We start from the raw sequence: 26,527 nt of genomic DNA, 5'->3' as shown, positions 1-26,527 counted from the left end.
ATGGTGACAGTCCTGGGAGGGGAGGAGGATGTTCATGGGGAGTGTGAAGGGGGAGGGGGAGGGGCAGAGCAGCCTGGGAGACCAGCCTGAGGCGGGGGGGGGGGGGGGGGGGGGGGGGGGGGTTGTCGAGGAAAGGGGCAGGGAAGGTGCCGAGGGCACTGGGGAGGGACGACGTAGTCCTGGGGGCACGAATGGAACAAGGAGGAGAGCAGACGTGGAGACACTGTACTGGTGGCCCCCACACAGGAGGGCCCCGCCCCAGCCTCAGACTGCGCTCCCACCAGCCAGGGAGAAAAGTGCCTGTGCAGCCCCATAGACACGGCCTCCACTGGGCCTCAGTCTTTGAGGCGCCCCTCTTCTGGGGCCTGGCACCCAGTTGCAGCTCGTGATGAGCCAAGTGATCTCAGCCTGGGGCCCAGTCCACTCCTCCGTAAAGTGGGGAGCATGTGAAGTGTGTACAGGGAGCCTGGCTCCCAGGAGTATGGAAGCTCCCCCTCCACAAGGTGCCGCCCCTGCCCTCCTGGGGGTCCGGCCTCTCTATCACCCACACCCGCCCTCCTGGGGGGCTGGCCCTGCCTCTATCCACAGGAACCTGCCCCCTGCCTTCTTGAGGGGCTGGCAGGGAGAAGGGAGGAGACAGGAGGGGACCTGCACTGTGTGGAGGCTGCCCTGAGCCTGTGCTGCTGTCACACTGGGCTGTGCTGCTCCAGACACACATCTCTTTGCGGAAAAACCCTCGATCATCTCGACGAGCGGATGACGGGAGAGGGAATGCTCGGTGGCCCCAGACCACAGCTCCGGCACAGACACCTGGCTTGCTGCTCTTTACCAGGAGTGCTGGTCTTGGGACTCAGACCACTGCCCAAGGGGGCTCTCAAGACCAGGATTTTTCTCCTGCCTCTGTCCAAGGAGCCAGGAGGCCTGGAGTGTCCTGGGGATGGTTACAAGGGGCAGCCACCAGAGTTCGAGGTCTCCCGACCTGGACAGCAGGTTGGTGGGATGCCCACAAAACCAAGGAACTCAGAGCCATTCCCAAATCCCCCTCCAGGGGGTCTGAAGGAGGCCTTTCTCCCTGCCCTCCCTGAGGGCCTGCACCCTACTCACTGCCGCGTCTGCGGAGGTGAGAAGACCACCCCTCTCTCGGACAGATGAGGCCACAGCATGGCAAAAGGGTGACAATCCCTCCATTCCTAGCTTCCCGGAGGCTGCAGAGCCCTATGTGGGAAGGACAGGACCCCCGAGGCTCTGCTGGAGAAGCAGGTGCATCGACAAGAGCCCTCAGGCAGGGCAAGACCCCTGCAGCGCTGCCCCTGGCTCAGCTCCCGCACCTACCTCCTCGGGCTCCTCCTCTCGCTGGCGGCTGGGCTTAGTGTAGTCCAGAGGCCGGTCCCACTCATCCTGGCGGGAGGCCTGGCTGGACTGGGGCGAGGTCATGGAGCTGCTGGGGGCACTGGTGCCGCCCTGGCGCTGGGAGGCATCAGGAGACTTCACGCCTGGGCTGCTGTTGCTGCTGCTGCTGGGGAGGGCACTGCCCCGCTTGCGGTACTTATGCATGCTCAGGTCCAGGGTCCCGTTCTCGTCCACCTCGATGTCCGCTGCCTGCACTTGCACAGGTGAGGTCTGTTAGTGATTCCGCCCTTCCCGCATGCCTTCTGGTGCGTTACCTCAGCATCCAGAAGGCCTGCAACAGCGGCTCCCTCAAAAGGAAGCCAAGCCAAACAGGAATCGAAGGGCCCAGGAGGAGGGGTGCTGGCACGCCACCATCTCAGACTCACATGGGGAACCACCTCTCTCCCTCGAGTCCCCAGCACCACAAACCAGACCCTGGAGAGGGCCGAGAGCGTGGTCAGGGGAGAACCACCAACAGACGCAGAGAGACACAAAGGAGCACTGTGCGCCCCACCCGCAGACTAAGGGAAACGTGGGAGCACATGCGTGTGCGTGACCCTCAGACACAGGGAAACATGGGAACACGTGTGTGCACAACCCTCACAGTTATTGAAACATGGAATACACGTGTGCACAACACTCAGATTCAGGGAAACATGTGGGAACATGTGTGTGCAACCCACAGACTCAGGGAAATGTAGGAGCACGTGTGCACGACCCTCAGACACAGGGAAACATGGGAACACGTGTGTGCACAACCCTCACAGTTATGGAAACATGGAACACATGTGTGCACGACCCTCAGATTCAGGGAAACATGTGGGAACACGTGTGTACAACCCTCAGACTCAGGGAAACATGGGAACACACGTGTGCACAACCCTCACACTTATGGAAATGTGGAACATGTGTGTGCGCAACTCTCGGATTCAGGGAAACATGTGGGAACACGTATGTGCGACCCACAGACTCAGGGAAATGTGGGAACACATGTGTGCGTGACCCTCAGATTCAGGAAACCGTGGGAGCACACGTGTGCATGACCCTTGGACTCAGGGAAACGTGAGAACACGCATGTGCTCAATCTTCAGACTCAGGGAAATGTGGGAACATGTATGTTTGGCCCCTTAGGCACAGCACACAGCTGTCAGAAGGACCCTTCCCACCTCTCTGGTCGTCCAGGGCTGTGGCCAGGAGGGAGAGAAGACAAGGACGATAATTACCAAGGAGACATTGGGTGTTGCTGAGCACATTGGTAGGGGGGCATGTGGTCTTGGCAGTAAACCCCGCCCCCCTCCGCCTCAGACCAGCTTCCCCAGGGGACACGCCCACCTTGCTGGGCAGGTCCTGTGGCTTCGTGCTGAGGTTCTCGGGCATCTCCCAGCAGCGAGTGGAGAGGTTCAGGATGGCGGTGGCAGCCATGTGAGCGGCCTCCGCGTCGTGGGCGTAGTCGAAGCCTGCGGAAGAGGAGGAAGCGCAGGGGCTGTGCCTGGGGGAAGCGGCCTTTGGGAAAGGTTCGGCTGCAAAGAGGGAACAACACCAGGCTGATATGTAACTTGAACATGAGGCGGCCACGCAGCACACTGGGGGCTCTGGGACAGCTGAGCGTGCCCTGGGCACCGCCAAGGGGAAGGTAGGGCCGGGTCATTCAACCCACTCGCAGGTGCCCACATGCCCTGCTCCCACTTGCCCTCTTGTCAGGCACTGAAGAGGCTATTTCTGGCTTGACCCAAATTTGGGCAGAAAGAGCAAAACCCTCCAGACATTCCAGCATCCCTGGTATTTCAAACAAAAACAAGCTGTCTATCGGTGTGTGCTTATTGAGAGACTAAAGAAGTCTGTAAATAGGACGAGTGTTTGGAGTATCACACAAGTAGGAAAATTCTGTCACAGCATCTCAAAAGGCTGATTTTGGTGTCCCCAGAATAGTCACTGCTTTAATACAGTGACATCTCCCTCAAATAAACACGACAAGCTCAGGCGTCAAACGCCATCGTCTCTAGGGACTGCGCAGTAGCCACACACTCACTCTCAGGCGGGATGTCCCTGAGTAATCACACATTGCCAACACAGTTCCAGACACATGGAGAGCTCCTTGGGGTGCTCTAGTGCAGGTGAGTGCCCGTGTCTGAAGACATGAGGCTCTCAGTCCTAACAAGCAGGAGATGTACGTGCTCCAGTGGTAATTGTTTCAATTGGTATTGTTATTATTAATATCTAGGAAACTCATCTCTGTTGCATTTGGGGACCAACAACATCCACCAGGAGATGCCAGTTCCAATCTCAGGGGTACACTGGGGCTGCTTTTCCATTTCATATGTATTTCCAGTACTAAAGGGCTTGAAACCCACAAATTACTGCAATAAGTGATCAAAAAGGCAGGAAGGATTGTTCTCAAAGGTCTGTACGGATGAATTTTGTTAGTACAAGTACTCAGCAAATTTGCTGCTAATATCACAAATAACACGTTGTATCCAGCAAGATGGTCCCCAAGCAGGAAGGCAGATGGCTTCTGTGGTGGACCACGTCAGCAAAGTTATTCTTAAGCCTTTGAAGATGCACATCATAAAGGACCTCAGTTTTGTCTCACAATTAGTGAGGAGATATATCAGGTTTGATGGTGAACATGGAGGTGGCAACATGGGAGATAAGCAGACCCCATAAAGGCCATCACAGTGGACACTGGGGTAGCTGGGTCCAGGCCTGTGTCCGATCCCATCCACCAGCCCCCCAGGGTAGGAATTCCCTACAACGCTCCTGGCTGGGGTCCCTCCTCTACTGCCCCTCAAACCCAGCATAGCCCAGGAGCATTTCTCCCCGACTTACATTTAAAGGCTTTAGGTGAGGTTTCGCTGGTCTGAATCTTTGGGGCAAGCATGCGTTTGCCAAAAACCTGAGCGTCAAAACTTGCGTAATCGAAGGTGACCTTGGAGAACTTCTCCAGCTCCTTGGCCAGGTTGGCCCTGGGTGTGGCAGGAGCCACACTAGGCCGGTAACTTCCGTACGGAGGGACCTCGAGCTGCTTCACAAAGCACATGGGCCTGGGGTGCGGGATAGAGATGCAGAACCATGAGGACAGGACCCAGGGACCCCATGCGACCCATCCGCAGTGCCCTATCCCACAGCCTGGACAGGGACCCCTCAGAGTCAAGTGTAGACAGAGACCCAGAGAGACCCTCCCCCATGTCCCACCAGTAAAGGGTGCCCAGGGCCTGATCCATGTGAGGAAGAACTGCCTGCAAGCCAGAAGCAATAGGAACCTTGAACAGCACGTCCCTTGCAGACGGCATTAGCTAGAGGAGGGAGGGTCCAAGACTTCCACTCAGAACTTGGGAGAGCAGGTTCAAAGAGCTCTGCCACCACCAGTCTGGGCCCTCAGCAGGGGGCCTGGCAGGAGCATCCCCGGGGTGGCAGGCAGCCACTGCAATGCAGAATTCTAGCTGCAGGAAAACTCAGAACTCCCCAGTGGGCAGGGAGTTGGGGTATCCAGAGGGGACACGGGTGTGTCCACCTGTGCAGGGGCTCAGCCTTCCACTGTCTTCTCTTCAAGTCATTGAGACGGCCCCTGGAGAGGCTGCTGGAGGAGTTAAGAACAGGCGTGGAAAGGCCACTGTGAGTGTTCAGTTCATCGTTACTGAAGCTCTTGGAAGAATTCAGATTTCTAAATGCCTAAGGGATGGTGTGAAGACGCTGGCTGAGACAGCATGGGAGCCAGGGCAGGAAGACCAGCCAGGCAGAGAATGGCAACCACACGGAGTAGGGGAGCTTCTGTACCAGTTAGCTCAGAGAGAAGGAAAAGGGAGAAGGAGGCTGGGAGAACCACCCCGCCCCCAGCTCTCTTTGCTCCTGTCTCTGCACCAAGCAATGACTTCAGTCCGGAAAGAGTGGATGGGCAGAATTAGGAAGAGGCCAATGGTGAGGGCCTCCAATGCACTGGGTGCTGTAAGAATTTGAGTGTGGCCCAAAAACAAGCCTAGTGACAGAAGGACCCTGCAACCATGAGGAGGTCAGCACTAAAGGGCCTTGGAAAACCAGACACCACCAGAATGTGGGCACATTTTCTGCCCAAAGGAGGGTGAGAAGGCCTGGCTAGACTTTGGCCCAGTGACATGGAAAGAAGCTGCTGGAGAACACTCAGGCACCCCCAGGGTAAAACGAATCCTAAATTTAACATCCCTACCGTGTTTGGATGGCTTTCTCAGCAAGCAGCACGGACTGAGTGTCCACGATTCCAGCAAAGCTTTGCAAGAACTTTCCCTGCACCAGGGCCCGACATCCAGAAATGTGGCCTCACAGGATGGCCAGAGCCTGAGCAGAAGGCTCCTGCATCCTGGGCACAAACTTCCATTCCAGGCTCCTCATCAAGGGCCAGGGAGGCAAAATGTCACTGCCTCCGTGGAGTCTCGTAAGAAGCTCGAAGTTGATAGACAACACTGTTGTCCCACTTTTACAGGCAAACAAACTGAGATCAAAGGTCCCTGGGGGCACAGCTTCCAAGTTTGGAGCCAGTTTTCCCCCCACCAGACCTCACAGGACCTCACATGCCTGGTGGTTTGACGTTTTATCAGTGACTTAGCTCCAGGAAGGAAAAGGACAGAAGTGGTAACTGATAGGAAGCTGGAAGGAACAGTAATAACAGGGAGGAAGGAAGCAGTTCCGACCATCATGAGAGCCAGCTGGTGGGCAGAGCCCGCTGGACATGCAGAGCTGAAGGCGCCCCATGAACAGGACTGCGAGCATGTCCCAGTGCAGGGGGGCAAGGCCCCTTCCCCACCCACAGACCCCTCGCATGGGACCTCGGAGCAGGCCAAGGTGGGTGCCAAGCTCCTCTGGCTGAGACTCCCAGGCACATGCCAGGGAAGGGATGGGCTGGGTGGCCCTGAAAGGAGGTGGGTGGCAGGAGGCCACCACCCTGTCCATAGCCACCAGGCACGGCCCATGCAGGATACAGTAGCCCTGGTCTCCCACTCTCCTTTGGGAGGCGAATATGGAACAGGGTCTGGAGAACTGAGGAGAGGGAAGACCTTTGTGAGTTCTAGTTCCTCAAAGAAATTGAGAACAGGATGTCCACTGAGCGAGGACAGCAGGTGGGGAAAGGAGAGGGTGGGGTCGTTCCCCAGCACAGCAGGTGCCGTGCGCCTCAGGGAAGTGGCCCTACCGGACGAAGAATTGTGGTTGGGAGCAAGACTCCAAAGCCAGGCTGGCCGGGTGCCAGTGCCAGCTGCCCTGCCTGGTAAGTGTGGCCTTGGGTGAGTTCCTGAGCCTAAGGCCTTATTCCTGGCACCCACTTCACAGGGTCACATAGAGGGAGGGATGCGTTCTGTGATGAGTCATATCTACACATATAGATGTACACACGTGCACACACATGTGCACACATTCACACATGCACCTAAGCACAGTCTCCCTTGGTTTAAGGCCCATCCCTGGGTTGAGGGAGGCAGAGGCAGGACAGCCAGGGACGAGCGGCTCCTGGTGCTTTCTGGATGGCAATGGCCCTCAGATGTGGTCTGCTCTCTCCAGATGGACCAGCATCTCCACAAACACTCTCTGAACGCTCTCAAGCGGTGAGCTCAGACACTCACAGGGCAGTAAAGCATGGGCAGCTGTGGGGGTATTTGTGCCACAGCCAAGGCACTTGCGAACACAGGAAACATGAGACTCTGTCCTATGTGCCCCTGAAACTGCCCTCCAGCTCTGACCCAGGGTCCCATGTGTGGCTTGCATCAGCACACACACGCACATGTGCACACACACACACACACACACGAGTATGAACATGGGCACACACACACACACACACATGAGCATGAACACAGGCATACACACAAGCATGAACATGGGCACGCACACAGATACATGCACACATGAGCATGATCACAGGCACACACAAGCATGAACATGGGCACACGCACATGTGAACACAGGCATGCACACATGCACACATGAGCATGAACATGGGCACACGCACACACTAGCATGAACACAGGCACACATGCATGAGCATGATCATAGGCACACATGCATGAACAAAGGCACACACGCACACATGAACATGAGCACACATGCAAGAGCGTGAACATGGGCACACACATGAGCATGAGCATGTGCATGGGCACGTGCAGCCCTGGAAAGACTGCAAAGCCCTGGGCATTTGGGAGGCTGCCCCTTCGGTTTTGCAGCTCATTTCGCTCACCTGAGGATCCGGTCCGAGTGGGAGCTATTCTTGGAAGGATCTCCCGTCTGCGGCTGTTGCTTCTCATGAGATTTGGCTAACTTCTCAGCAGCAGCAATAGGGCACCCAGACAAACTAGAGAAAAGACAAGGAGGACAGCTGAGCCCTCTCCTCCAGGTCATGCCCGTGGGAGCTGGGGAGACCAGCAGCTGCCAGGAGAAGCCCAGGGAGGTGGTCTCTCCTACTGAGTGGGGCCTTCTCTCCAGCTCTGTCCTCAAACCCTCGAAGTACAGGCTGCTTGGTCAGTTTCTGTTTGGGGAAATTCTAAGCCAACAACACACGAGGACAAAATACATCTTAAAGGCCTTCAAAGCTCTGAGCAAAGCACCTCCTCTGAGTGGGTCTGGGCCATGGTTCCACCTCGCCCCTTCCTTCCCTCCCCTCCCCACCAGCCAGAGCCACCTTCTGGACCTGTCTCCGGCTCAGGTTCAGTCAGCCGACTTGGGCCACGACCTGGGTGCCCACCCTGGAGGATGTGGACCACCGGGTCACCCCAGGAGGGTGCAGGTCCTACCAAGGAAAGCACTCAGCCAGAGACACCATGGGCGGCTCTGTCTGTCAAAAGCCAAGCTGCATCAGCCGTGCTCCACTGAGAAGTTTAGCCTCTTAGTGAAGCGGCCTCGGAAGCTCACAGTCCTCTCAGCTGAGTGTACCGCTGGATAGGGCGCGTCCCCCTGTGGCCAGGCCGCCCACAGCTCTCCAGGCAAGGGTTGGGGACGGGCCGCCTCTCGCCAAGGAGGACACAGACAACCAACTTCAAGTGCACCCCAGAGCCTTGTTTCTGCCGGGGTCTCGGCACACCCACAGGGCAGCCAAAGCTCGGTCCTAGCCTGCTAGGTCCTGCACGAGCCAGAGCTGGCATGCAGGGGTTCCCCAGTATTGGCAGGACACAGCCTCCATAGCTCTCACTGTGGGCAATAGGCCTCCACACCAGTGCACATCCATTCCTCCAGCCGCCCTCCCGTCTCTCAGGATCCCCATTTGCAGTGGCACAGAAGGCAACACCACCAGGTGACCACACTTCCAGGTGCAGCTCTGCCCACCCCCGAAGGTCTGCCCTGACCTTGTACCATCCCCAAGGGGCAGCACACAGGGAGACGTGGCAGGCCCGAGCCCTGTCCAGGCCAGGCACACACAGCGGGCCCAGCCCACCCCCGCACGACCCCTGCACGGCCCTCACCACGCCCAGCTCAGCCCAAGTACCTTCTGTGTGTGTTGCGGTTGCTGTTCACATGGCCCTGGCCCGTACAGCCAGGAGTGGGGCACTTCAGCACGTTCTCGTGCATGGCCAAGACTGTGAGAGAACCAGGGAGGGAGAGACGGTGAGCACAGCCAAGGAGGATACAGGAGCCCCAGCTGAAGGCCGCAGTTCTCGGGGTGGGGACACGGCAGCTCCAAGCAGCAACCCAGGGCAGCTCCGGCCCCCAAGCTTCAGCCCAGTCAAGGCACCCCCTCCCACAGGGCCCCCTGCCTCCATGGGGAAGAAACCAACTCAGCTCTAAAACTTCTAGTTCTGTGATTCACTCCTCTGAACCTAATGTTCACAATTACTGCCTCTAGCCTAGAAGTAAGGACAGGCCTTTTCCTCCTGAGTCTCCAGAGCACAGATGGTGGGCCCCTCCCCAGCTTGCTGACCCCGGTTCCCCTCCATGTGCCTGTGTCTGTGGCAGTCTCCTGGGGCCCTGACCTAGGCTGCCACCTCGAGGTGGATAATGGGCAGACTCCACATCCCCAGCCTCACAGGGTTCCAGTGTGGGCATCTGGGCAGTGCCAATCCAAAGGGATAGGGCCCCGGGTGGCACTCCTCCCTGGGGACGCCATCCAAACCCCAGAGACAGCCTGGGTCGCGCAGAGCCACTCACTCTCCGGGGGAATCCTGTCCTTGTGGGGGCAGCCAGACAGGCTGCGGTGGTGAGGGTACAGCCCGGTGACGTGGCCAGTGCCGTCGCAGCCCGGCGTGGGGCACTTGATCTCACGCTTCTCAGCTCTTGAGGGATCTAAACACACAAGACGCGTCAGTGAGAGGGCAGCCAGGAAGTGGGCCAGGAGGGACGGGACAGCTTGTGACCCTTCACCCTGGCTGTCCAGAGAGGACAGTGGCCAGGCTGCCCCAGAGCCCGAGAGGGACGAGGGGCTGGACAATGAGGCGATCCTGAAGAGACTGGTCCACATGAGCTGTCTACATGAAGGAGCCCCGAGAAACGGCCCCAAGGAGCAGGACGCGCAGCGTCCTGAAGAGGACGACTCAGCTTGAGGCTGGTGTCCTCTTTCCTGCTGGCATCACACATCGCCCACGGGCTTCCATGTGAGGGCCATGCCTCCACGAGCTCCCATAACCCGAGCTCTGGCCTCTGCACAGAGTTGAAGGTATGTGACAAGGGCCCTTCCAGGACCTGTCCTTTGGACTTGACAAAATGAGGAGGACAAGACATTAAGTAACTCACCGAAATCACATGACTGATAAATGCCTGGGCAGGAACTTACACCCAATCTCAATCACTGACCTCGTCTAGCCTCTGTGGGCCCAGGGAGGGCACTACTGTGTGTGGGGGCCAGAGGGGAAACCTGTCAGGATGTGGATGATCCCCAGGGCAGAGCCAACATCCCAGAGAAACTCCAGGAGGGAGCCGTCCCCTTGGGAGTATGCAGAAGTCACAGTCACGTCAGAACCCCCACCAGGGAGGGTGGGGCCCCAGCTCCACTTCTCGAGTCCAAATGGGCAGGAAGCTGGGCTGCCCCCCACCAGGCAGGCAGAGGTGCCCTGTGGGCTCACTAGCCTTCCTCCACGCTTCCTGAGCTTCCTAACACTGCCGCCCAGCCTCTGTCCCATGCTCGCCCATCTGTGCCTCAGTGTTAGCCCCTTAAAGCCAGTTCCACTGTCTCTCCCACAGCAAGTGGCTGACTCAGCACTGTTCAGTGCTCCTGCTGAGCCCCCTGCCTCACCCTGAGACTCTGTCCCCTGGGTCTATGCCCTCAACTGTATCCTTAAAGGCAGGACACCCTGCATCTGGGTCCCCTAATGTCTGTCCCACATGTCTGAGTCCCCAAACCTGAGACTGGGGCTGTCACTCTATCTGTGTCCCCCATGTGTCCCCAACAGTGTCCCACCAATGTCTGCCCTGGCCTATGGGCCCCAGGGCTGCCACCCACAAACTGACACCCACACAGGCCCCGACACCTGTCCTAAACCCGTGTCACCATCACCTGGGTCTCCCTGTGTCCACATCCCTTCAAGGCCTGTGATGGCCTGAATCTGAGCCCCTAAACAGCTGTCCCCCAAGTCTGTACCACCCTGAAAGGGTGTCTCCTGAAAGCTGTCCTCCAGGTTGAAATAATGTCCCATCTATGTCCCCTCAGCTGTGTCCCTCAAAATCTGCCCCCTGTCTGATATGAGAGAGTGTTCCCAGAAATTCTGCGCCCTGTGCCCCCACCTACCTACCAGCTAAGGGGTACCCAGAGCTACAGCTCGTTTAGGCCTCCCCATGACCCAGGCGCATCCCCCAGCTGTTTCAGAGGCTCTGGGGCCAGCTTGCCGTCCCTCTCACCTCCTTAGCTGTGTCTCTCGGGATCACCCTACGTGTTCAGTATAAGCCCGTTTCCTCAGTGTCTGCGTTGGCCCCTGTCTGCATCCATCCGCTGCCCCCCAGCCTGTGAGGGCCCCTGTCCCTGGAGGACGGCAGAGAGCAGGTGTGGCCCCTACCTTTGCTGCAATAGCTCTTCCTCGCAGCATCCAAGGGCCTTGCCACCTTCCCTTGCTCGCCAGGGCCCAACTGGCCCTGCTCAACAGGCGGGCAGCCTGGGTCGCAGACGGCTCTCACTTGCTCAGCCTTCAGGGCAATGGCTTGTTCCAGGAGGCCCAGGTTCCCGCGGGTCATCACGTCATACATCTCCGACTCGTCCGTGACCGTGGACTTCTGGGAGCGCGAGTCCTCATCCTTGCCGTCGTCAGAGTGCACCTCCACCGTGACAGAGTACTCAGGCTTGGGGGCCTTCTGAGGGGAGGCATCCTCCGGGCAGATCAGCTCGGGAGCAGCCTCCTCCTCATCGTCCTCGTCATCCTCATCGTCCTCGTCCTCTTCCTCCTCTTCCTCCTCCTCATCTTCATCCTCCTCCTCCTCCTCTTCATCCTCATGACCCAGGCTGACTTGCCGCTGGCTAGACTCCTCGCTGGCCACGGCCTCCAGGGACTGGGGACACAGCTCCTGGGGGCGCTCACTGGTGACTTCAATGACTTCCTCCGCGTCCTCTGGCTGAATGAAGACGTCCTTTTCCCCCTCGTCGCTGGTAGCTCCTTCCTCAGGCTCCTCCTGAACCAGGTGCACAATGCTGGGGCCTGCCTTGGCCACCTGGCCAGAGTCCTCCCCGACCAGGGTCTCTTCAGCTATTTGGCCCAAGTTTAGGAGAGAAGTTGCAATGATTTCCTGATAGCTGCTGTAGCTGCCCTTGGAGGAGCCCATGGAGCTGCTGACGGGGTTGGATCCGAAATGAGACTTGACGGGGCTCCTTCCTGCACAGAGTCAGAAAGGCCATGTGGGAGGGGCGTGTGGGTCTCCGGGCCTCTGGTCCCTCCACCTGCCCTGCGCAGCCTGGGGAGCGCGGAACCCTGGAAGTGGGGACTGGGTTGGGTCGTTGGTGTCAGCCCTCTGCCCAGATCTGGAGAGCACAGTGAACTTATTTTAGGAGGAGCATGGAGTAACCGCTACTGTATTTTTGAAGCTGAGAATTACTCTGATATTTTTGATTACTATCCTCCCCGTTATGGGTACTTTTTCCAATCAGGTAAACCTGCATTTCATGAAATGGAGCTTAAAGAATATATCAGACTATTAATAGTTGTTTCATAATTGAAAAGTAGTAAAAAAATTTATATTTTTAAAGGACCCAAATTTAAATCTTATTACCACCATGACTAAGATATAGTGGGGGCTCACCACATGCAGACCCTGTGGGATCATCGACAAGGATTCCCACTCCAGCAGGGCAGTGAGCCAGGGCTGATGCCCAAACCCCAAACTCCCTCCTTTATGAGAAAGCAGGCGAGCCAGCCCCTTCTACCTGGAGTCCACAGGGCCACCACTTCAGGCACAGCCAGAACCCCAGGGGGGAGGTGGGTGTGAGGACTCTCCCTGGATTGGCTCCAAAATAAAATAAAAATCCATCTCAGACCTTGCAAGGTCAGAAGGCGCCAGAAGCTGGGGGTGTTGGGGAGTTTGTGCCTCCGCCTTGCTCCCACCCTCAGGACTTCAGTCTGTGGGGGCTCTTGAGGACACATGCTTCCCTCCAGGGCCTGGGGCCACCTTCATACCAGCACCTGCCAAGGCCTGGGTGCCCCACGGGGAAGAAAGTGCAAGCAGGGAGAGCCCCTCAGTTCCCCCTCTTGGCTTCACAGGGCACCCCCTTACAGTCTCCACCGTGCCCCGAGTGGCTCTCCCCAAGAGCCAGGTGGGGCAGGGTCTGTCTGAGATTCCCACGCACAGACAGACAGCCCATGTCCATCTGCACATCTCTCTCTCACACGTGTGCAGATACACATCCACAATTACACACGCAGTGTTCACTCTCAGATGCCCCCACGGGCCCCAGACTCCCTGTGCCAGATCCTCTCCAGGAAGCCTCAGCAAACGTCAGGGACAAGCCTGCCTTGTTTTCAGGAAGGGCTTTCTCGGCGGCCCTTTCACTCGCTCAGACGCCCACCCCCCATCCACAGGCTGCGTGCCTCCAGGGCCACACTAAGCTCCCTTTATTCGAGGAGAAAGAGCAACAAAGCACCTTCAGCTGGCTCAGGGCGATGAATCTCCTCCTGTTCTGACATCTCAGCCTCATCCTCCTCCGGAGTTCCTTCTGATTCATCCGACACAGAGGCGTCCTTCACCTCAGCATCCTCGCTGCCGTCGCTGTCCACGCCGTAGCCCTCGTCCAGAGCCAGCTTCAGGGGGTGTGACTTCCGCTTGGACACCAGGTGCTCGGCCTCCGCGCCCTCCAGCTTCCTCTTCTTGGCCAGAGGGCAGCTCTGCAAACTGGGGGAAGGAGCGGGTTCGGGCCACCGTGGCAGTCGATACCCAGGGCCCTCCGCCTTCACCCTCTACGCCACTTTCCCTCTGCATCTCATCGCTGCCCTCAGCCCAACGACTGGCCGGCTGATGTGCTTAAAACTCACATTAACTGAAAAGCTCCTAACTGTGCTTCAGACTGCATTTCCTGCTTCTCTGGAAAGCAGGAGGACCTAACCCCACTGGGCCATCCACACGGAGCGGCTCCCTCCACGAGGCCTGGCCTCGTCACACTGGCCACCTCCTCCCACCAAGCAGTGCCCGGGCTCCTACCTCCACCTCCAGATCCCCACACCCTCTCCCATCCTCTGAACCTGGCGCTGCAGTGGTGGGCGCCTGAGGTCAAGTGACCCACAGGGTGACAACAGTGACAATCAGGTGGCACCTCACTCTGGTCACCCCAGTGTGCACCAGGTCTGCTCTGAGCTCTCCCACACAGGGACAGGGTCGAATGGGAGCACACTGCCTTTACGCAGCCTCGGGCAGAGATGGAAGGTTCTAGATCCACGAAAGGGCTCAGAGTGGGAAAGGGGCTCCAGCACCCTGGCAGCGCAACCTCTTTCCCAGGAACCTGGGCGAGGCCCCCTCCTTACCTGCGGTGCCTGGAGTACTTGCCCCGGACGTGTCCCGAGCCCGTGCATCCTGGGGTGGGGCAGCTGAGGAGACAAGCAGGAGCCATCACTCCAGGACAGGGCCCCTCCCGGCATGGGGAGGGTCGGAGTCTCTGGGCCCACCCCACTCCCTCACCCTGGGGAGCAAAAGATTATCTCCAAATAGTGCATCTCAGAGTGGCTGCTCGCAGTTTGCTAAAAATTAATGAAACAACTCACCCCATTTAAATAAATGAATGCCTTATTACAATTTTATAAGTGTGTTTAATTAAAGATCTGTATTATGAGATCAAGACTTCCAACACTAGCCTCTCCTGGATGGCTTCCTTTTTTCTGGAATAGGTCTTTCCCACTGCACGTAAACTGCCACCAGACTTCCAGGGGCTGGGAAATGAGACCCTCTCAGACCAGCATCTGAGGCTGGCCCAATAGCAAAGCACGAACACTGGGACTCCCCACAGCTGTCACCGGCTCTTTGAGACCTGCAGCCTTTCGCCTGCAAGTGGAGCCGGCACCACCAGGCAGGAGCAACTGCAAACACACAGGCTGGGCCTGAGCCAGAGGTCTCCAGCTGGAGGCGGGTGCAACATGGCAGCGAAGACCCCACTCCAGAACCTGAAAGCTGGTGTGGGTCCCAGCTTCCCATCCAGGGAGGCAAAGCCAGGACGGCCGAGGACCCAGGAGCTGCCCGTGAGACCTCAGTGGGGGTAACACAGAGCCTCTTGCAGCGCCCACCCCAGGTCCAGCATGCGACAGAGGCAAGACCCCCAGGAGCTCCTCACCCTCCACCATCATCCATCTCCCCACAGAAACAAACCATGGGAAACTCTGGAAACCTCTCATCAAGGATGCAAACCACACCACCCAACCCACTTCCCCAGGAGTCGGCTCCCCAGGGCAACAGAGCCAGCGTGGCGTGTGAGGCTAGGCACATCCACGGACCAAGGACTGCAAGGAGCTGCCATGACTCTGTATTATGGAGCAGCCAACTGACAGCTAGCGAAGTGGAGGGCCCTCCAGAGGCCACCTGAAGGGGGCTTGAGCTCCTCCTCGGAGGGTGTGGCCCAGGCGGTCCTGCCCATGATGGGAAGACCTTGATTCTAACAGGATCGACGTCATGGGGTCTGAGCTCCCCACCTCGGATCAGGCTTCTCAGAGCCTGTGAAGGGAGGACGGTGCAGGCCCACCAACCTCGAGGCTCCTGGGACCCAGAAGTGGCACCACCCCTGACTTCTGTCCAGACTCCCCCAGTGGTTTCTAATTTGATTGATCAAGGGCCTGACCGCAGATGACTGTGGGGCCCAGCTGACCATGCAGGCCACACCCACTGACCAGTCAGGGAGAACAGAGCAGTCTGTGGAGGCAGAGCCTCACACCCCCAAACACAGCAGCGGCCTCTGGGGAGCTGGGGTCTCTGATGGGGACACTGCCTGCAGCCCTCCCTGCTGGCTGGTCTCAGTGTGATTTGCATTGTGTTTGAAAAGAAGAAAAGAAAGCAGAGAGGGAACAAGGGGGAAGGGAGGATGGGCCACATTTGCTGTGGATTTCCTTCCCAGACAGAGAGGAGTTGCCGCTGCCCCCAGCCCGTCTGTTCTAAAATCTATGCCCCACATTTGCTTTCACTCTCTCAAGAACTAGCTTTGAGACTTTTCACAAGAGCTCCTTGTTGTTGGAGATTCGAAGCTGAGACCCCAATTAGCTGATTAATCACTGAGTTAATCAGGCAATTAGGTGACAGCTGCTGTGGAGGCCTGCGGGCACTGGCACTGCCCTCGAACATGTCACCTGCTCCAAGCCACCTCCACCCTCCAGTTCAGAAGGGTCTTGGCCTCCAGCCCAGAGGGAGGGCGGCACCCCAGGCCCCGACTCAGAGGGCGGTGGGACAGGCTGAGTCCGTGTGTGTGGAGCTGGCGAGGGCCACTCTAGGAGAAGAAGCTGGAAGCCCCCAGACCCTGGCTCCCCACATGGCAGCCAAGGGAACATCCAACAGAGGCGACATGACAGCAGCCTCTGCCTCACGGTCATGCGGCTCCCCCACGAGCACCCCCAGTGCGGGGTTCACCAACGGCTTCGTATGCTTGGGCCGGGGAACATGAGGAAGAGCAGCCTCAGGAGGCTCTCGTCAGCACAAGCGGAGAGGCAGACCCAAACACCCACACTCCGGGCCCCAGGCGAGGCTCCCTGCATGTGGCAGGGCCAGGGAGATGGGCAGGGGGCTCTCCGAGGGCTGCTCATGGTGCACTGAGCAGGCTCCTGGGGACCGCTCCAAGAGATCCAAACATAAATGATAGGTGTCAGGGGAAGCTGAAGCCCTATGCTCCGGCCACCGCCCCTGGAGGGGACTGGAGGCAGGTAGAGGACCCCCACTCTCATCTGTCCCCTACGTGGGAGCCAGCCAGTGGCTCAAGGAGAAGGCCCTCAGGTGAGGACAGACGGGCTGGGAGAGAACCAGGATGCAGGTGTGACAGACAGAGGTCTCTCCCAGAACTTGGAGGTGGCCCCAAAGGTGCTCCAAAAGGGGTCCAGCCACTTCCATCTGCAGAGGGGGCTGGTACCCCACCCTCCTGCCTAACCAACGTCACCAGCAGAGCCACTTTGAGGTGGTATGACAGCAGATGGGCCCAGACTAAAACACAAGTGGAAGTGTCTGTTGATTCATCACTGGTGCAAAGGGAAAAACCACCAGCTTTGTTTGTTTTCTCCTGGGCACTGGGTGTTAAATTCAGGGCACAGTGAAACTCAAAGTGGGCAGCTAAGATCCTGCTTCTTCCAGGCCAATCCTCTCCTCAGCTCGCCTCACAACACCTGCCCCTGCCCAGAGAACAAGTGGCTTCCTGGGGGTTCTGCTTGATCTGGGGAAGGGACAAGCTGGGCAGGGGGTGGGCTGTGGAGTTCTGGGACAATGGGGTGTAAGTCCCTCATCCACAGAGCAAAGCCTGTACCGTGCAGCTCCACCATAACTTGGTCCCTGCTTCAAGTGACTCCGCAGGAGTTTATCTGACATCGTGGGGGAGTCTTCTCTGTGGGTCGCTCGCCCTGTGCTGGCACCCACAGTGTCAGCCCCACCAGGACAGGGATCTTGTCTGTCTGACCTCAGTCTGTCGTGTGCTGGAAGAGGACGAAGACCTGGCTTAAAGTATCTGCCCACTCCTGTGTGAAAACATGCCCACAACGGCCAACGTGCACAGAGTGTGAGCCATGAGCACAGCACGGATCACATCCCCTCTTGTAGCTCGTGGCCAACAAGCGGTTGTGCACACAGGAATAAACGACACCTTCTATGCAGAGTTTGTGCGATTGGCCTGACACAGTCTGTTCCACTTTACTCTAAGCATCCATTCTCAGAAGCTTGAAGAATTGCTGAAGGCATTGTTGCTAGAACATTAAATGTCAATGCATTTGTCCTTAGTTTCTCCATTAAAAAAGTATGAGTCTCACTAAGTAAATTACTAAGTGAATAAGCTGAGACCACAAGAGTAATGAAGGAGGACAAAATCCAGATGCCCACACAGTCCCCTCACTTCCACTGGCTAGGGCCTCTCTCAGAATATTTCAGAACAAATCTGTTTTGAAAGTCACTTCTGCTTCCGCTGCTTCAAAGTTACCAGAGAACGCCTAGTCTTTCAGGTTTGCATCTTCAATGTCCCCCGTAACTTCATCTGTTACCAAAACCTGGAGCCTCCCTGAGTCCTGTGCTCAGCCTTCTCCATCTCATTGTCCCCAAGATGTCCCCAGGTGAGTGTCACATGGCCCAGGGGAAGTAGCACCTCCTCCTGGAAGCACTCTCTCCACCCTGTGCTCCCTGGCCCCTCTGAGCATCACATGCTGTCTTCTCCAGTGGTCCAGCCCATCAGAAGGCACCTCCCTGCAGGGAGCTGACTCCGTGCTCAGGCAAAGCACACTCTGTGGAGCTGATAGGCACCCGGTTTGGCTGTCATTGCACCCTCACCCCTCCCACCCTGTGGCCCAGGACTGGAGCAGTAGATTATGTGATTCAGCTCTTCTGGTTGGATAAACTTAAACTCTCTGAGTCTTAGTTTCCCCATTTCACAAATGGGTTATAACACCACCAGGGAGTGCTCCCATGAGAATCCCTGAGATCAAGACTGGACGGTGCAGCCATTGCAGAGCCTGCCACAGGCCTGGGGATCTGAGCATCACCCTCCCATATCCCCTCCCCTTCTGCCTCCAAGTCACAGCCTCAAACGTTGGAGGCACCGGGCACTTTGAGGCCCTCTTGTTTTCCTGATTGTCAAGAGCCATCCGTTCTACATCTGGTGAAGAATAAGATAGTGCTGGCCCCAGATTTGTTCACAGTTTAGCGAGAATCTTTATCCCTAGGAATTAAGAAGCGGCCGATGGCCTGGAACCAGGCAATTATGTGGAGTGAGCTGTGCTAACCTGGTGGCAGAGGTAGCAGAGAAAGAATAGCATTGACCCTCAGTAACTAGAAGGTTGTATTTGTCTCCATCCGGGAGCTGGAAGCTCACGGAAACCTCCATCGAGATGAGCGCGTCACTCCTGACTCAGTATGGGCGGAGCCGCTTACTGACCCCCCAATCTGCCGCCCTGGGTGCTGGGTGCCGGGCGTCTTGGTGTCCTCAGCACCAGAGCTGCTACGAGGAAGGAGCGCCTTCATCTCCTCAAGGAAGAGCCTGGGGCATGTTGTCTCAGCTGCAGTTCAAGTCTGACCCTGTCTCACAAGGAATTTGTGAAAATTAAATGGGGTGCCCAGTGCCCACCTGGCACTGTGGACCCTTGACAAGCACCACCTGCCTTCCTTATCTAGTGTTTTGAGCCAGGACGCATTGGCACTACCCTCCTTAGAAAAAGGGGGAAACCAGGGGCAGTTTTCTTTGCCGGTTACCGGACACCATTCATCAGAGCTCTGAGCAAGACGAAGGCTGTGTGAGCAGTGCTGGGACAGCCCCGACACATGGCCAGCACACAGTGGCTTTCTCCCTCCACGCAAGAAGGCTTTGGCCAAGCCCAGGACAGAAGCCAGCAAGCGTGCAAGCCTGCCCCCAAGAAGGAGAGCCTGGCCCCTCCTGCTCCGACCCAGCAAATCGCTGCCTCAGGCTATCCTCCCTCCTTCTCAAGACACTTGTCCCTGTGGGATGTGACCTAGAATCTGGAAGTCACCGAGCTCAGCAAATGCAAGATCTGCATCTTGAGTCAGCGGACGACTCGGGACATGGAACGGCCTGTGCCCTCATCTCTGGCTGAATGGGACCTCAGACCATCTGACCCAGAAGCATTTGTGAGAGCCCACTAACACAGCCCCGTGTTGCTGGCTGCAGCCCATGGCGATAGGTCCTGGTGGTGACCAGGTGTGAGCACGTCTGTGCCCCTGTTGAGAGGCCGGCTGCGTGATGGGACCAGGACGGAGATGGGAGAGGCAGGGGCAGGGTGAGGGAAGCTGGACACATGGTGAGGAGGAGGGGCCTCATGAGGGAAAGCAAGGGCTCGGGATGCAGTCAGTCAGTCAGAAGTGCCCAGCGTGGGACATTTAGGGTGCCGAGGTCACAGGCACGGGCAATGCTCGGTGCTGGCAGGAAGCCGTTCTTACCTGAGATCGGCACCTGCAGGCTCTGGGGGCGCTGGGGGAGAAAGAGAAACAGAAGCACATGTGGGAGCCAGAATCAAAAAGACACGTTGCCCTGACAGGACAAATGGAGTAAAACTGGAGGCAATCCCTGTGAGAACTGAACCCTATCTTTTCCCGACCTCCCAGAACATCCTCCAGGGTCTAACAGAGAGAGCCGCCTCCTCTGATGGTCACACCAGACCACTCCCATGAGGGCCAGTGGTTTTGCACGGTGGGACAGACGCTCGCCTACGGCAGGCTCTCCGGCCCCCGGGGCCAGCACGGTATCTCTTTCTCTAATCACAGGTAGAAGTTGGCTTCTGGCAGGAAACATGACCCAACAGATAAAGCTGGTTGGAGAGCACAGAGGGGCTGAGTGGCTGCTCCCTCAGTGACAGGCTGCTGGGGGCAAAAACGTGCAGGTCCAACTGAGTGGCATGCCTGGGAAGCTCAGTGTTCTCCGCCACTCAGTGAGGGCTGCCCACACACGGGAACACGCAGCCCTGGCCGGCGTGCCCTGAGTTTCAGGGAGGCGAGGCCAGCCACGGGGTCAGGCTCCGTCCTTGCAGAGCAAGCCGGGCATTGGCCCTCTCTCACCTCACCCACTGCCAGCTCAGCCCAACACCCTCCCAGGCCTGCCAGCACCAAGACTGACATCCTGGGAGCAAAGAGGCTGGTGGTGGAGGGCTGGCAGCCTCTCATTTCCAAACAGAACGGTCTTCTAACCGAGCTTCACTTCCCCCATTCTGGAGCTGTCTCTGCCTCCTCATCTTGACCCCAGGCCCCTCAGCAGCCCTGCCAGGAGCCCTGAGGCTGAAGAGGCCCAAGGCTACTAGACACCTTGGGACCCAGAGCTCAGCATAGGGGAGGTGTATGCAGGGTCTCAGCGCTGTGGGGTCTCTGTTCTCCAAGGAAACTGTTGGGGAAAGTGGCATTTACAGCTTTAGAACCCCAGACTCTGGGCTGGAGCTGAGCCTTAGACTGCCCGGGCCAGCCCCACCACGGGGCAGGGAGGCGGCACTCACCTCGGGCCTTGGATCGCGTCCTAGCTCGCTTTTCCTCATTTTCTAAGCTCATCTGCAAGTAAAAACAACTAGGATGTTAACAGGAACACAGCACAGAACCACCCTCAAGGGCTGTGTGGGGACCTCCAGCCATTTTCTGGATCAAGCTTTGCAGATAAAGGTGAATCCATGACACAGGATGACAAGCAATAGGCTCACAGGGTGGGAGAGGCTGGGACCAGGAGCAGCAGGCAAGGGGGAGGTGCTTCGGAGCAGAGACCTCCAGCGCCAGGCTGTCCCCCATCTTCTGCTCCTGGCCCTCCCGCTGGCCTGGAGGTAGCAAAGGAGGAGGAAGCTGCAGGCCTGACGCCTGCCCCATCTGCCAGATCATCTGTAAAGTTGGGGTCCCATGAGGCGCAGTCTCCTGGTGAGAGTAAGAAGCACCAGCAGCTGTTCACCAGGCCAGCAGGTGCCAAGGCTCCAGAGCAGGTCGCCCTGCAGACTCTGACCCCACAGTGCCCCAGAGCCCGGCTTCCCAGGGGAGTTAGTGTCCCCAAGGCACAAAGGTTGTCCTGTTAGAGACAGGCAGCTGGGACTCCAACGGGCCCCCACGAAGCATCCAGGGATGGAGAGCCTCAGTTTCTACCATGTGCTGTCCCAGGGAGAGGCAGCCTGAGCTCAGGGACCAGACCATCCCTAACTGAGAAAGGACCCCCAACGCATGTGTTCCAGAGGCACAGGGGCCTCCAGGGCACCACTGCCCAGTGGCTGGAGTGCAAGTCACACATGTCATTGTAAACCGTCCAATAGCCACATTGTACATGTAAAAAGAAACAGGTGAAGTTAATTTTAATACTATACTTAGCCCAATCTATCCAAAACATTATCACTTCAACAGCAATCAGTATGAAAAATTATGAATGGGATTTTGTTTTGTGCTAACTCTTAGAAACCCTGCCCATCTCCTGGGCTCACTGCACCTCTGACTTTGACCAGCCATGTGCTAAGTGCCCGTGGCCACCATGCTAGATGGCACGGCTCCAGGGGCAGGAAGCAGTCTCTGCTGAGAGCCGGGCTAAGGCAGGAATGCAGGCCGAGAGGTCATCTGAACCGAACCCATAGGCCACCTCCCCAGGGATGTTGCTTCTCCCAGGAAAGGGTGAGGCACCCCATACAGCCCAGACCCCACACAGCCTCTGGCCACCCCAACTGAGCCCATCAGTGCCCCATGCCCCGAACACTCCCTGCCCCTGACCAACTGTCATGGGGTGTGCTACCCACATTGTCCTATGAGGGAGACAAAGGAGAACCCCCAGGAGAGTGAAGCCTGTGGACGAGGGTCACAGACAGGCCTGGGGCAGGGGGAGAAGCCCCAGGTGCTACAGTAATCACATAGAATCCCCCACCTGTGTCACACCTGACAAATCTGAGCAGGCAGGTGACTGGAAGGCAGGAGGTCAGCAGGAACCATGACGCACTCCAAGTGTCCGAGGGAGAGAGACCAGGTGGGAGGCACCTCTGCCTGACAGGGTGCACCCCACACACCCCAGGAGGCCCCCACATAGCCGGGCTCATGACCTGACCCCATGAAGGGGAAGGAAGGGAGCAGTTCCACCTGACCCAGGCCACAACCAAGGCTGTCAAAGGGAAAGCCAGACAGTGGGCAAGAAGAAGCTGAGACAGGAAGGAAGGGCAGCAGAAGCAGGCTGCCGCGCCCCAATGCCAGCGGGAGACAAGTGTCCAAACTACGGCCCAGGAAGGGAGAAAAGGGTTTCCCCAACTAGAAGGTGAAATTTGTAAAGTGAACCTCCCCATGGGCAGCACTAGCATACAGTGATTTATGGGATTTGTTAAGGAAGAAAAATCCAAACCTGGAGCAATTTATGCAACCTGTTGACTCCAGGCTCAGAGCCACGTGCTACAAGCGGTGTACTTATTACAGCCTTCCAATAGCACGTAAGACAATTGCTATAATTTCTATTTTTAAAGCAGAGGTTCCCCATGGACCAATGGCTCACATTTAAAGTGAAGAGAGGAGCAGGTGTCAAAGGGACTTCATTACATTTACGAGCCTTCAAATGTCGTCTGCGCCGAGCCGAGCACGATGCCTTCCGATGCAGGCCTCACAATGGGGCTAATGCATCTGATTGCGGGCGCCTGCTTTCAGCTGAAATGCAATCTACAGCTCTTTTTTTTTTTTTTTTGTCAGTTTTCCCAAGGAAATTGGCAAGCATTCTGCTAGGTTAAAGCGTGCCTTGGCAATTTGGGTTTCCTGCGGATAAATTATTCAAAGAGCAGAGAATACAGAGGGTTGCAAGGATGCGTAATGGGCGCTGCTTGCAAACCGCAAGTCCATTGACGAAGCTGACAGCTGTGTATGTGTTTGCTGAGCACCTTTCCATTTGCAATTTATCTGCATCAAATGGTCAATAAGTGAGAAGTTCTCTTCAGTGCATGTATCTTTGATTTTAAAGAGGGAAAATCTGAACTACAGGAGGAAGAATGAGGGTTAACTCTTTAATACAAGAATGAATTTGTAAGAGCCGGATGACTTGAGACGTCAACAGGGAAGCAGGGAAAACTTGATTTCCGAGCTGTTTGAAACTAGCAGTGGTGGCTGCCCCAGAAGCATCTGGACAGAGCTGTGATGGAACAAGCCCCACTCGAGTTACACCGTTTTCCCTCTTGGAGAAGTCAGAGCACTTCAGGGGTGGGTTCTGTGCTGTCCTCATGCCTCAACGTCGGTGCTCCATGTGGCAGATGGAGGACCGGTGCTTGGGCAGCCCCACACCACCCAACTCACAAAACCTGGCTTGTTGGCAGCCCCCAGGGCCTTCTGCCCCCACCACAAAGACAAGCCACTCACTGATGCAAAGACAATGAGACACATCCCAACTTTTCACTGATTTATTTTTTAAAACCCTTCACTTGTTCCAAGCACAAACCAATCAAGTCCCTATTTTTGCACCACCCACAGATCACTAAAGGGCCCCTCATCGCAGCTGACTCGACCCCCTCCCACTGTGGGCCAGCGACCTCTCTCAAGAGCGTCGCCTGTGCTGTTTCTCTAACGCCAACTGCATTGTGCCACCAGGAGTGTGTGTCACAGCCCCCCGTGCTCCTTAAACTGCCTTTTCGCCCTGATTAATATGTCAGTGGTTCTGTCTTCAGTAGGAAACTATGTGGAGGAAAAAAAGTTACAAAGGCAAATATGTCCTGTTTTGCCACATCTGTTAACCAGACAGGAGCGTCTCTTCGTCCCTCCATTTAACTCACTTTATTACTGTCGTGTAATGGTAGTCTCACTCAAAAGGATGTTACTGCGTTGTTCTGTTCTGTATATTTTAAAGTCAAAATTAATGATGTCAGCTCTTATTAAACCAAACGGTTCTCACAATGACATGATACAAAGACCAGTCCCTTTTCGGACCCCTCTGCACAGCACCCTTACCGAACAGTTCCCTGAACTGGACGTTTATAGACTCGGGGACCAAAAAGCAAATGCAGGTAGCAGCCTTGAAATCTGTAGATTTGTCTGGACAGAGGCTGTGGTCGTGAGAAATGCGCTCAGAACACAGACATGCAGCCAGTAACCAAGCAGAGAGGGTGGACTCGCTCTCAAAGGCCAAGAATGTCCAGTCAGAGATCTCTCATGAGGTGTCTGAGGCCCAGCAGGCTTTGTGACATCTTGACCTTTACCCCCAAAGGCCAGGTCTGCCCACCCCCAACCCAAGTCCAGGGACTCCTGTGGTGACCTCTGGAGGTGCTCCTCCACCCCACCCCACCCCTGCTTTCTCTTCCTGGCTCACCCACTCATCCCCACTCTCCCTCTCTGTCTCTCTCTGTCTCTCTGACTTTCTCTCTGTCTCTCTTTTCTTCTTCTTTTTCTTTCTCTCTTTCTGTCTCTCTCCCTTTGTCTCCCTCTTTCACTCTCTTTTCTTCTTAATTCTTCCCTGGCCTTCATGGCTAAAGAGCTTCCCTCCTGTCCACCCTAAGTCATGTTCCTGCCCTTCTACATGGATGGCTAAGAGCTCGACAAAGAATAGAATCCGTGCTAAAGCCTGCTCCTAAGCAGCCTCAGACACAGCCCTGCCTCCCCGGCCCTCGGGGCATCCTCAGTGCCCAAGGGGGCAGGTCCTTCACTACAGGGAAGGGGTTTAGGGAGGGTGCTGCTCAGACTCTGGAGCCTGGGTGGGTGTGGGGAGGCTTGCTGGACGGGTGAAGACTTGTGGACGTTTAGGGAGCACAGCCTCAGGGTGGGAGGTACTCCAGACCTGGGGAACAAGGAGCATCCTGGGCAGCCAGCAGCTCTCAGTAGTCAGGCCTGTGCCCTGCCTCCCCCCCCGCCCCCCCCCCGCCCCCCCCCCGTCCCCCACCCCCACCCCCTGGCTGAGGCTCCACCCTGTGCCTGCTCATCTCCCTCATGGTCCACATCTCCATCTGAAATAAGCTCATCCATTCATGTTGAGGTCGTTGTCTCTCCTGCAGAGAGCAGAATGCACAGCCTCATTCACGGCTCATATTATGTAAGAATGAACGGCCAGACGAATGGGAACAGTCAGAAACGTCTCTGAGACCCAGGAGCCATCAGGAGGGACTCAACAGAGGCCTGAGCCTCAAGCTGCACTGGCTTCCAGGCCTCCTGAGGCCACCATGAACATTCACCCCCAGCCCTGGGCTGGGGGAGGAGATAGGTTAAGGTTTCATTTTGTTCAGAACGCGTTCCAACAGCTAGCAAAGCTGGAGAATTAGAATGGACTTAGGACAATTTTTAAATCCCCAAGATTATGCGGATTACAGTGTCCCTGTGGGAGGTTGAGGTGCTTTTCCTCCCGGAAGAGCTAGACAAAGCGGGTAGCATTCACTGACTCCTGGGAGACCACAGGCAGCCCTGCCTCGAAGGAAGGGGTGACATGGGCTAAGGAGGGCAGAGGGGTATAACAGGAGGTGGCAGGAAACTGGCCATCACCTACCTGCCCTATTGACTCTGACAGCACCTGCCCAGACTCCCCTTTCTCCCAGCGGGCCGGGCGGGGGGCAGGGGCGGGGGGCGCTGGCCCAGACTTGTTTTAGTCTGTCACTTGTGCACAGCCAAGGGCAAGGCCATAGCACACACCACTGCTGTGGAGCCCCTGTGGAGAGTCGTGGCGGATCCATGTTCCTGCCACTGGGAAGAAGCTCTACTCAGGGACTTACATCAGCGCTCACGATGCTCCTTGCTCCACTTCTCACGAGGCATTCCAGTAGACTCCTTCAGAGCCACCTCCCCGGCCCCATTTCCTGCACAGCCTTCCCTGCTTCCTTTCTTCTGAGCATGTACCCACATGCCAGATCAGGGACCCTCCCCAAAGAGCAGCCTTCTGCTTCAAAGATGTAGAAGTTCTGCTACCTCAGGACCCTCGGCACACATCCCGCTCTCCGTTCTCTGATCTCTGAGGCTAAACCACATGCCTGCACCCCTGCTCTGCCTCACAGCACCCCTGGGTCCTTGCAATGACGGTTCTGTCCCCTCTTTGGGGACGTCCCACTGTGTGTGAAATTCTCCCGACATTCCACCCATTATTTGACCTACTGGCAGCTGAACAGACCAGCCTCCTCCTAGGGTTGTAGAAAGGACACCCCACGGAGCATTATTAAAACGTGTCTTGGGA

At 56.9% G+C, this 26,527-nt stretch overlaps 1 protein-coding gene across 6 annotated transcripts in view; it reads right to left on the bottom strand.

The window, feature by feature from the left end:
• The window catches only part of MYT1 (myelin transcription factor 1), a 68,773-nt gene that overhangs the window by 19,088 nt on the left and 23,158 nt on the right, over positions 1-26,527 (bottom strand). For 4 of the 6 annotated variants that reach the window (XM_070247549.1, XM_070247551.1, XM_005604872.4 and 1 more), the window contains exons 3-13: positions 20,898-20,949; positions 19,855-19,885; positions 14,268-14,330; positions 13,394-13,641; positions 11,325-12,131; positions 9,487-9,621; positions 8,828-8,918; positions 7,586-7,699; positions 4,216-4,430; positions 2,722-2,909; positions 1,333-1,599 (exon numbers count right to left, since the gene is read on the bottom strand). In XM_070247549.1, the coding sequence (XP_070103650.1) occupies positions 1,333-1,599; positions 2,722-2,909; positions 4,216-4,430; positions 7,586-7,699; positions 8,828-8,918; positions 9,487-9,621; positions 11,325-12,131; positions 13,394-13,641; positions 14,268-14,330; positions 19,855-19,885; positions 20,898-20,949 (2,211 nt within the window). The remainder of the gene's footprint in view (positions 1-1,332; positions 1,600-2,721; positions 2,910-4,215; positions 4,431-7,585; positions 7,700-8,827; positions 8,919-9,486; positions 9,622-11,324; positions 12,132-13,393; positions 13,642-14,267; positions 14,331-19,854; positions 19,886-20,897; positions 20,950-26,527) is intronic. The other 2 variants (XM_070247550.1, XM_023626997.2) reach the window with 1 other exon arrangement.

Source organism: Equus caballus, chromosome 22 (genome assembly GCF_041296265.1).
Source record: "Equus caballus isolate H_3958 breed thoroughbred chromosome 22, TB-T2T, whole genome shotgun sequence".
Classification (NCBI taxonomy): domain Eukaryota; kingdom Metazoa; phylum Chordata; class Mammalia; order Perissodactyla; family Equidae; genus Equus; species Equus caballus.
Note: the sequence above shows the minus strand (reverse complement) of the source record. Positions and strands in the feature narration are given on the sequence as shown.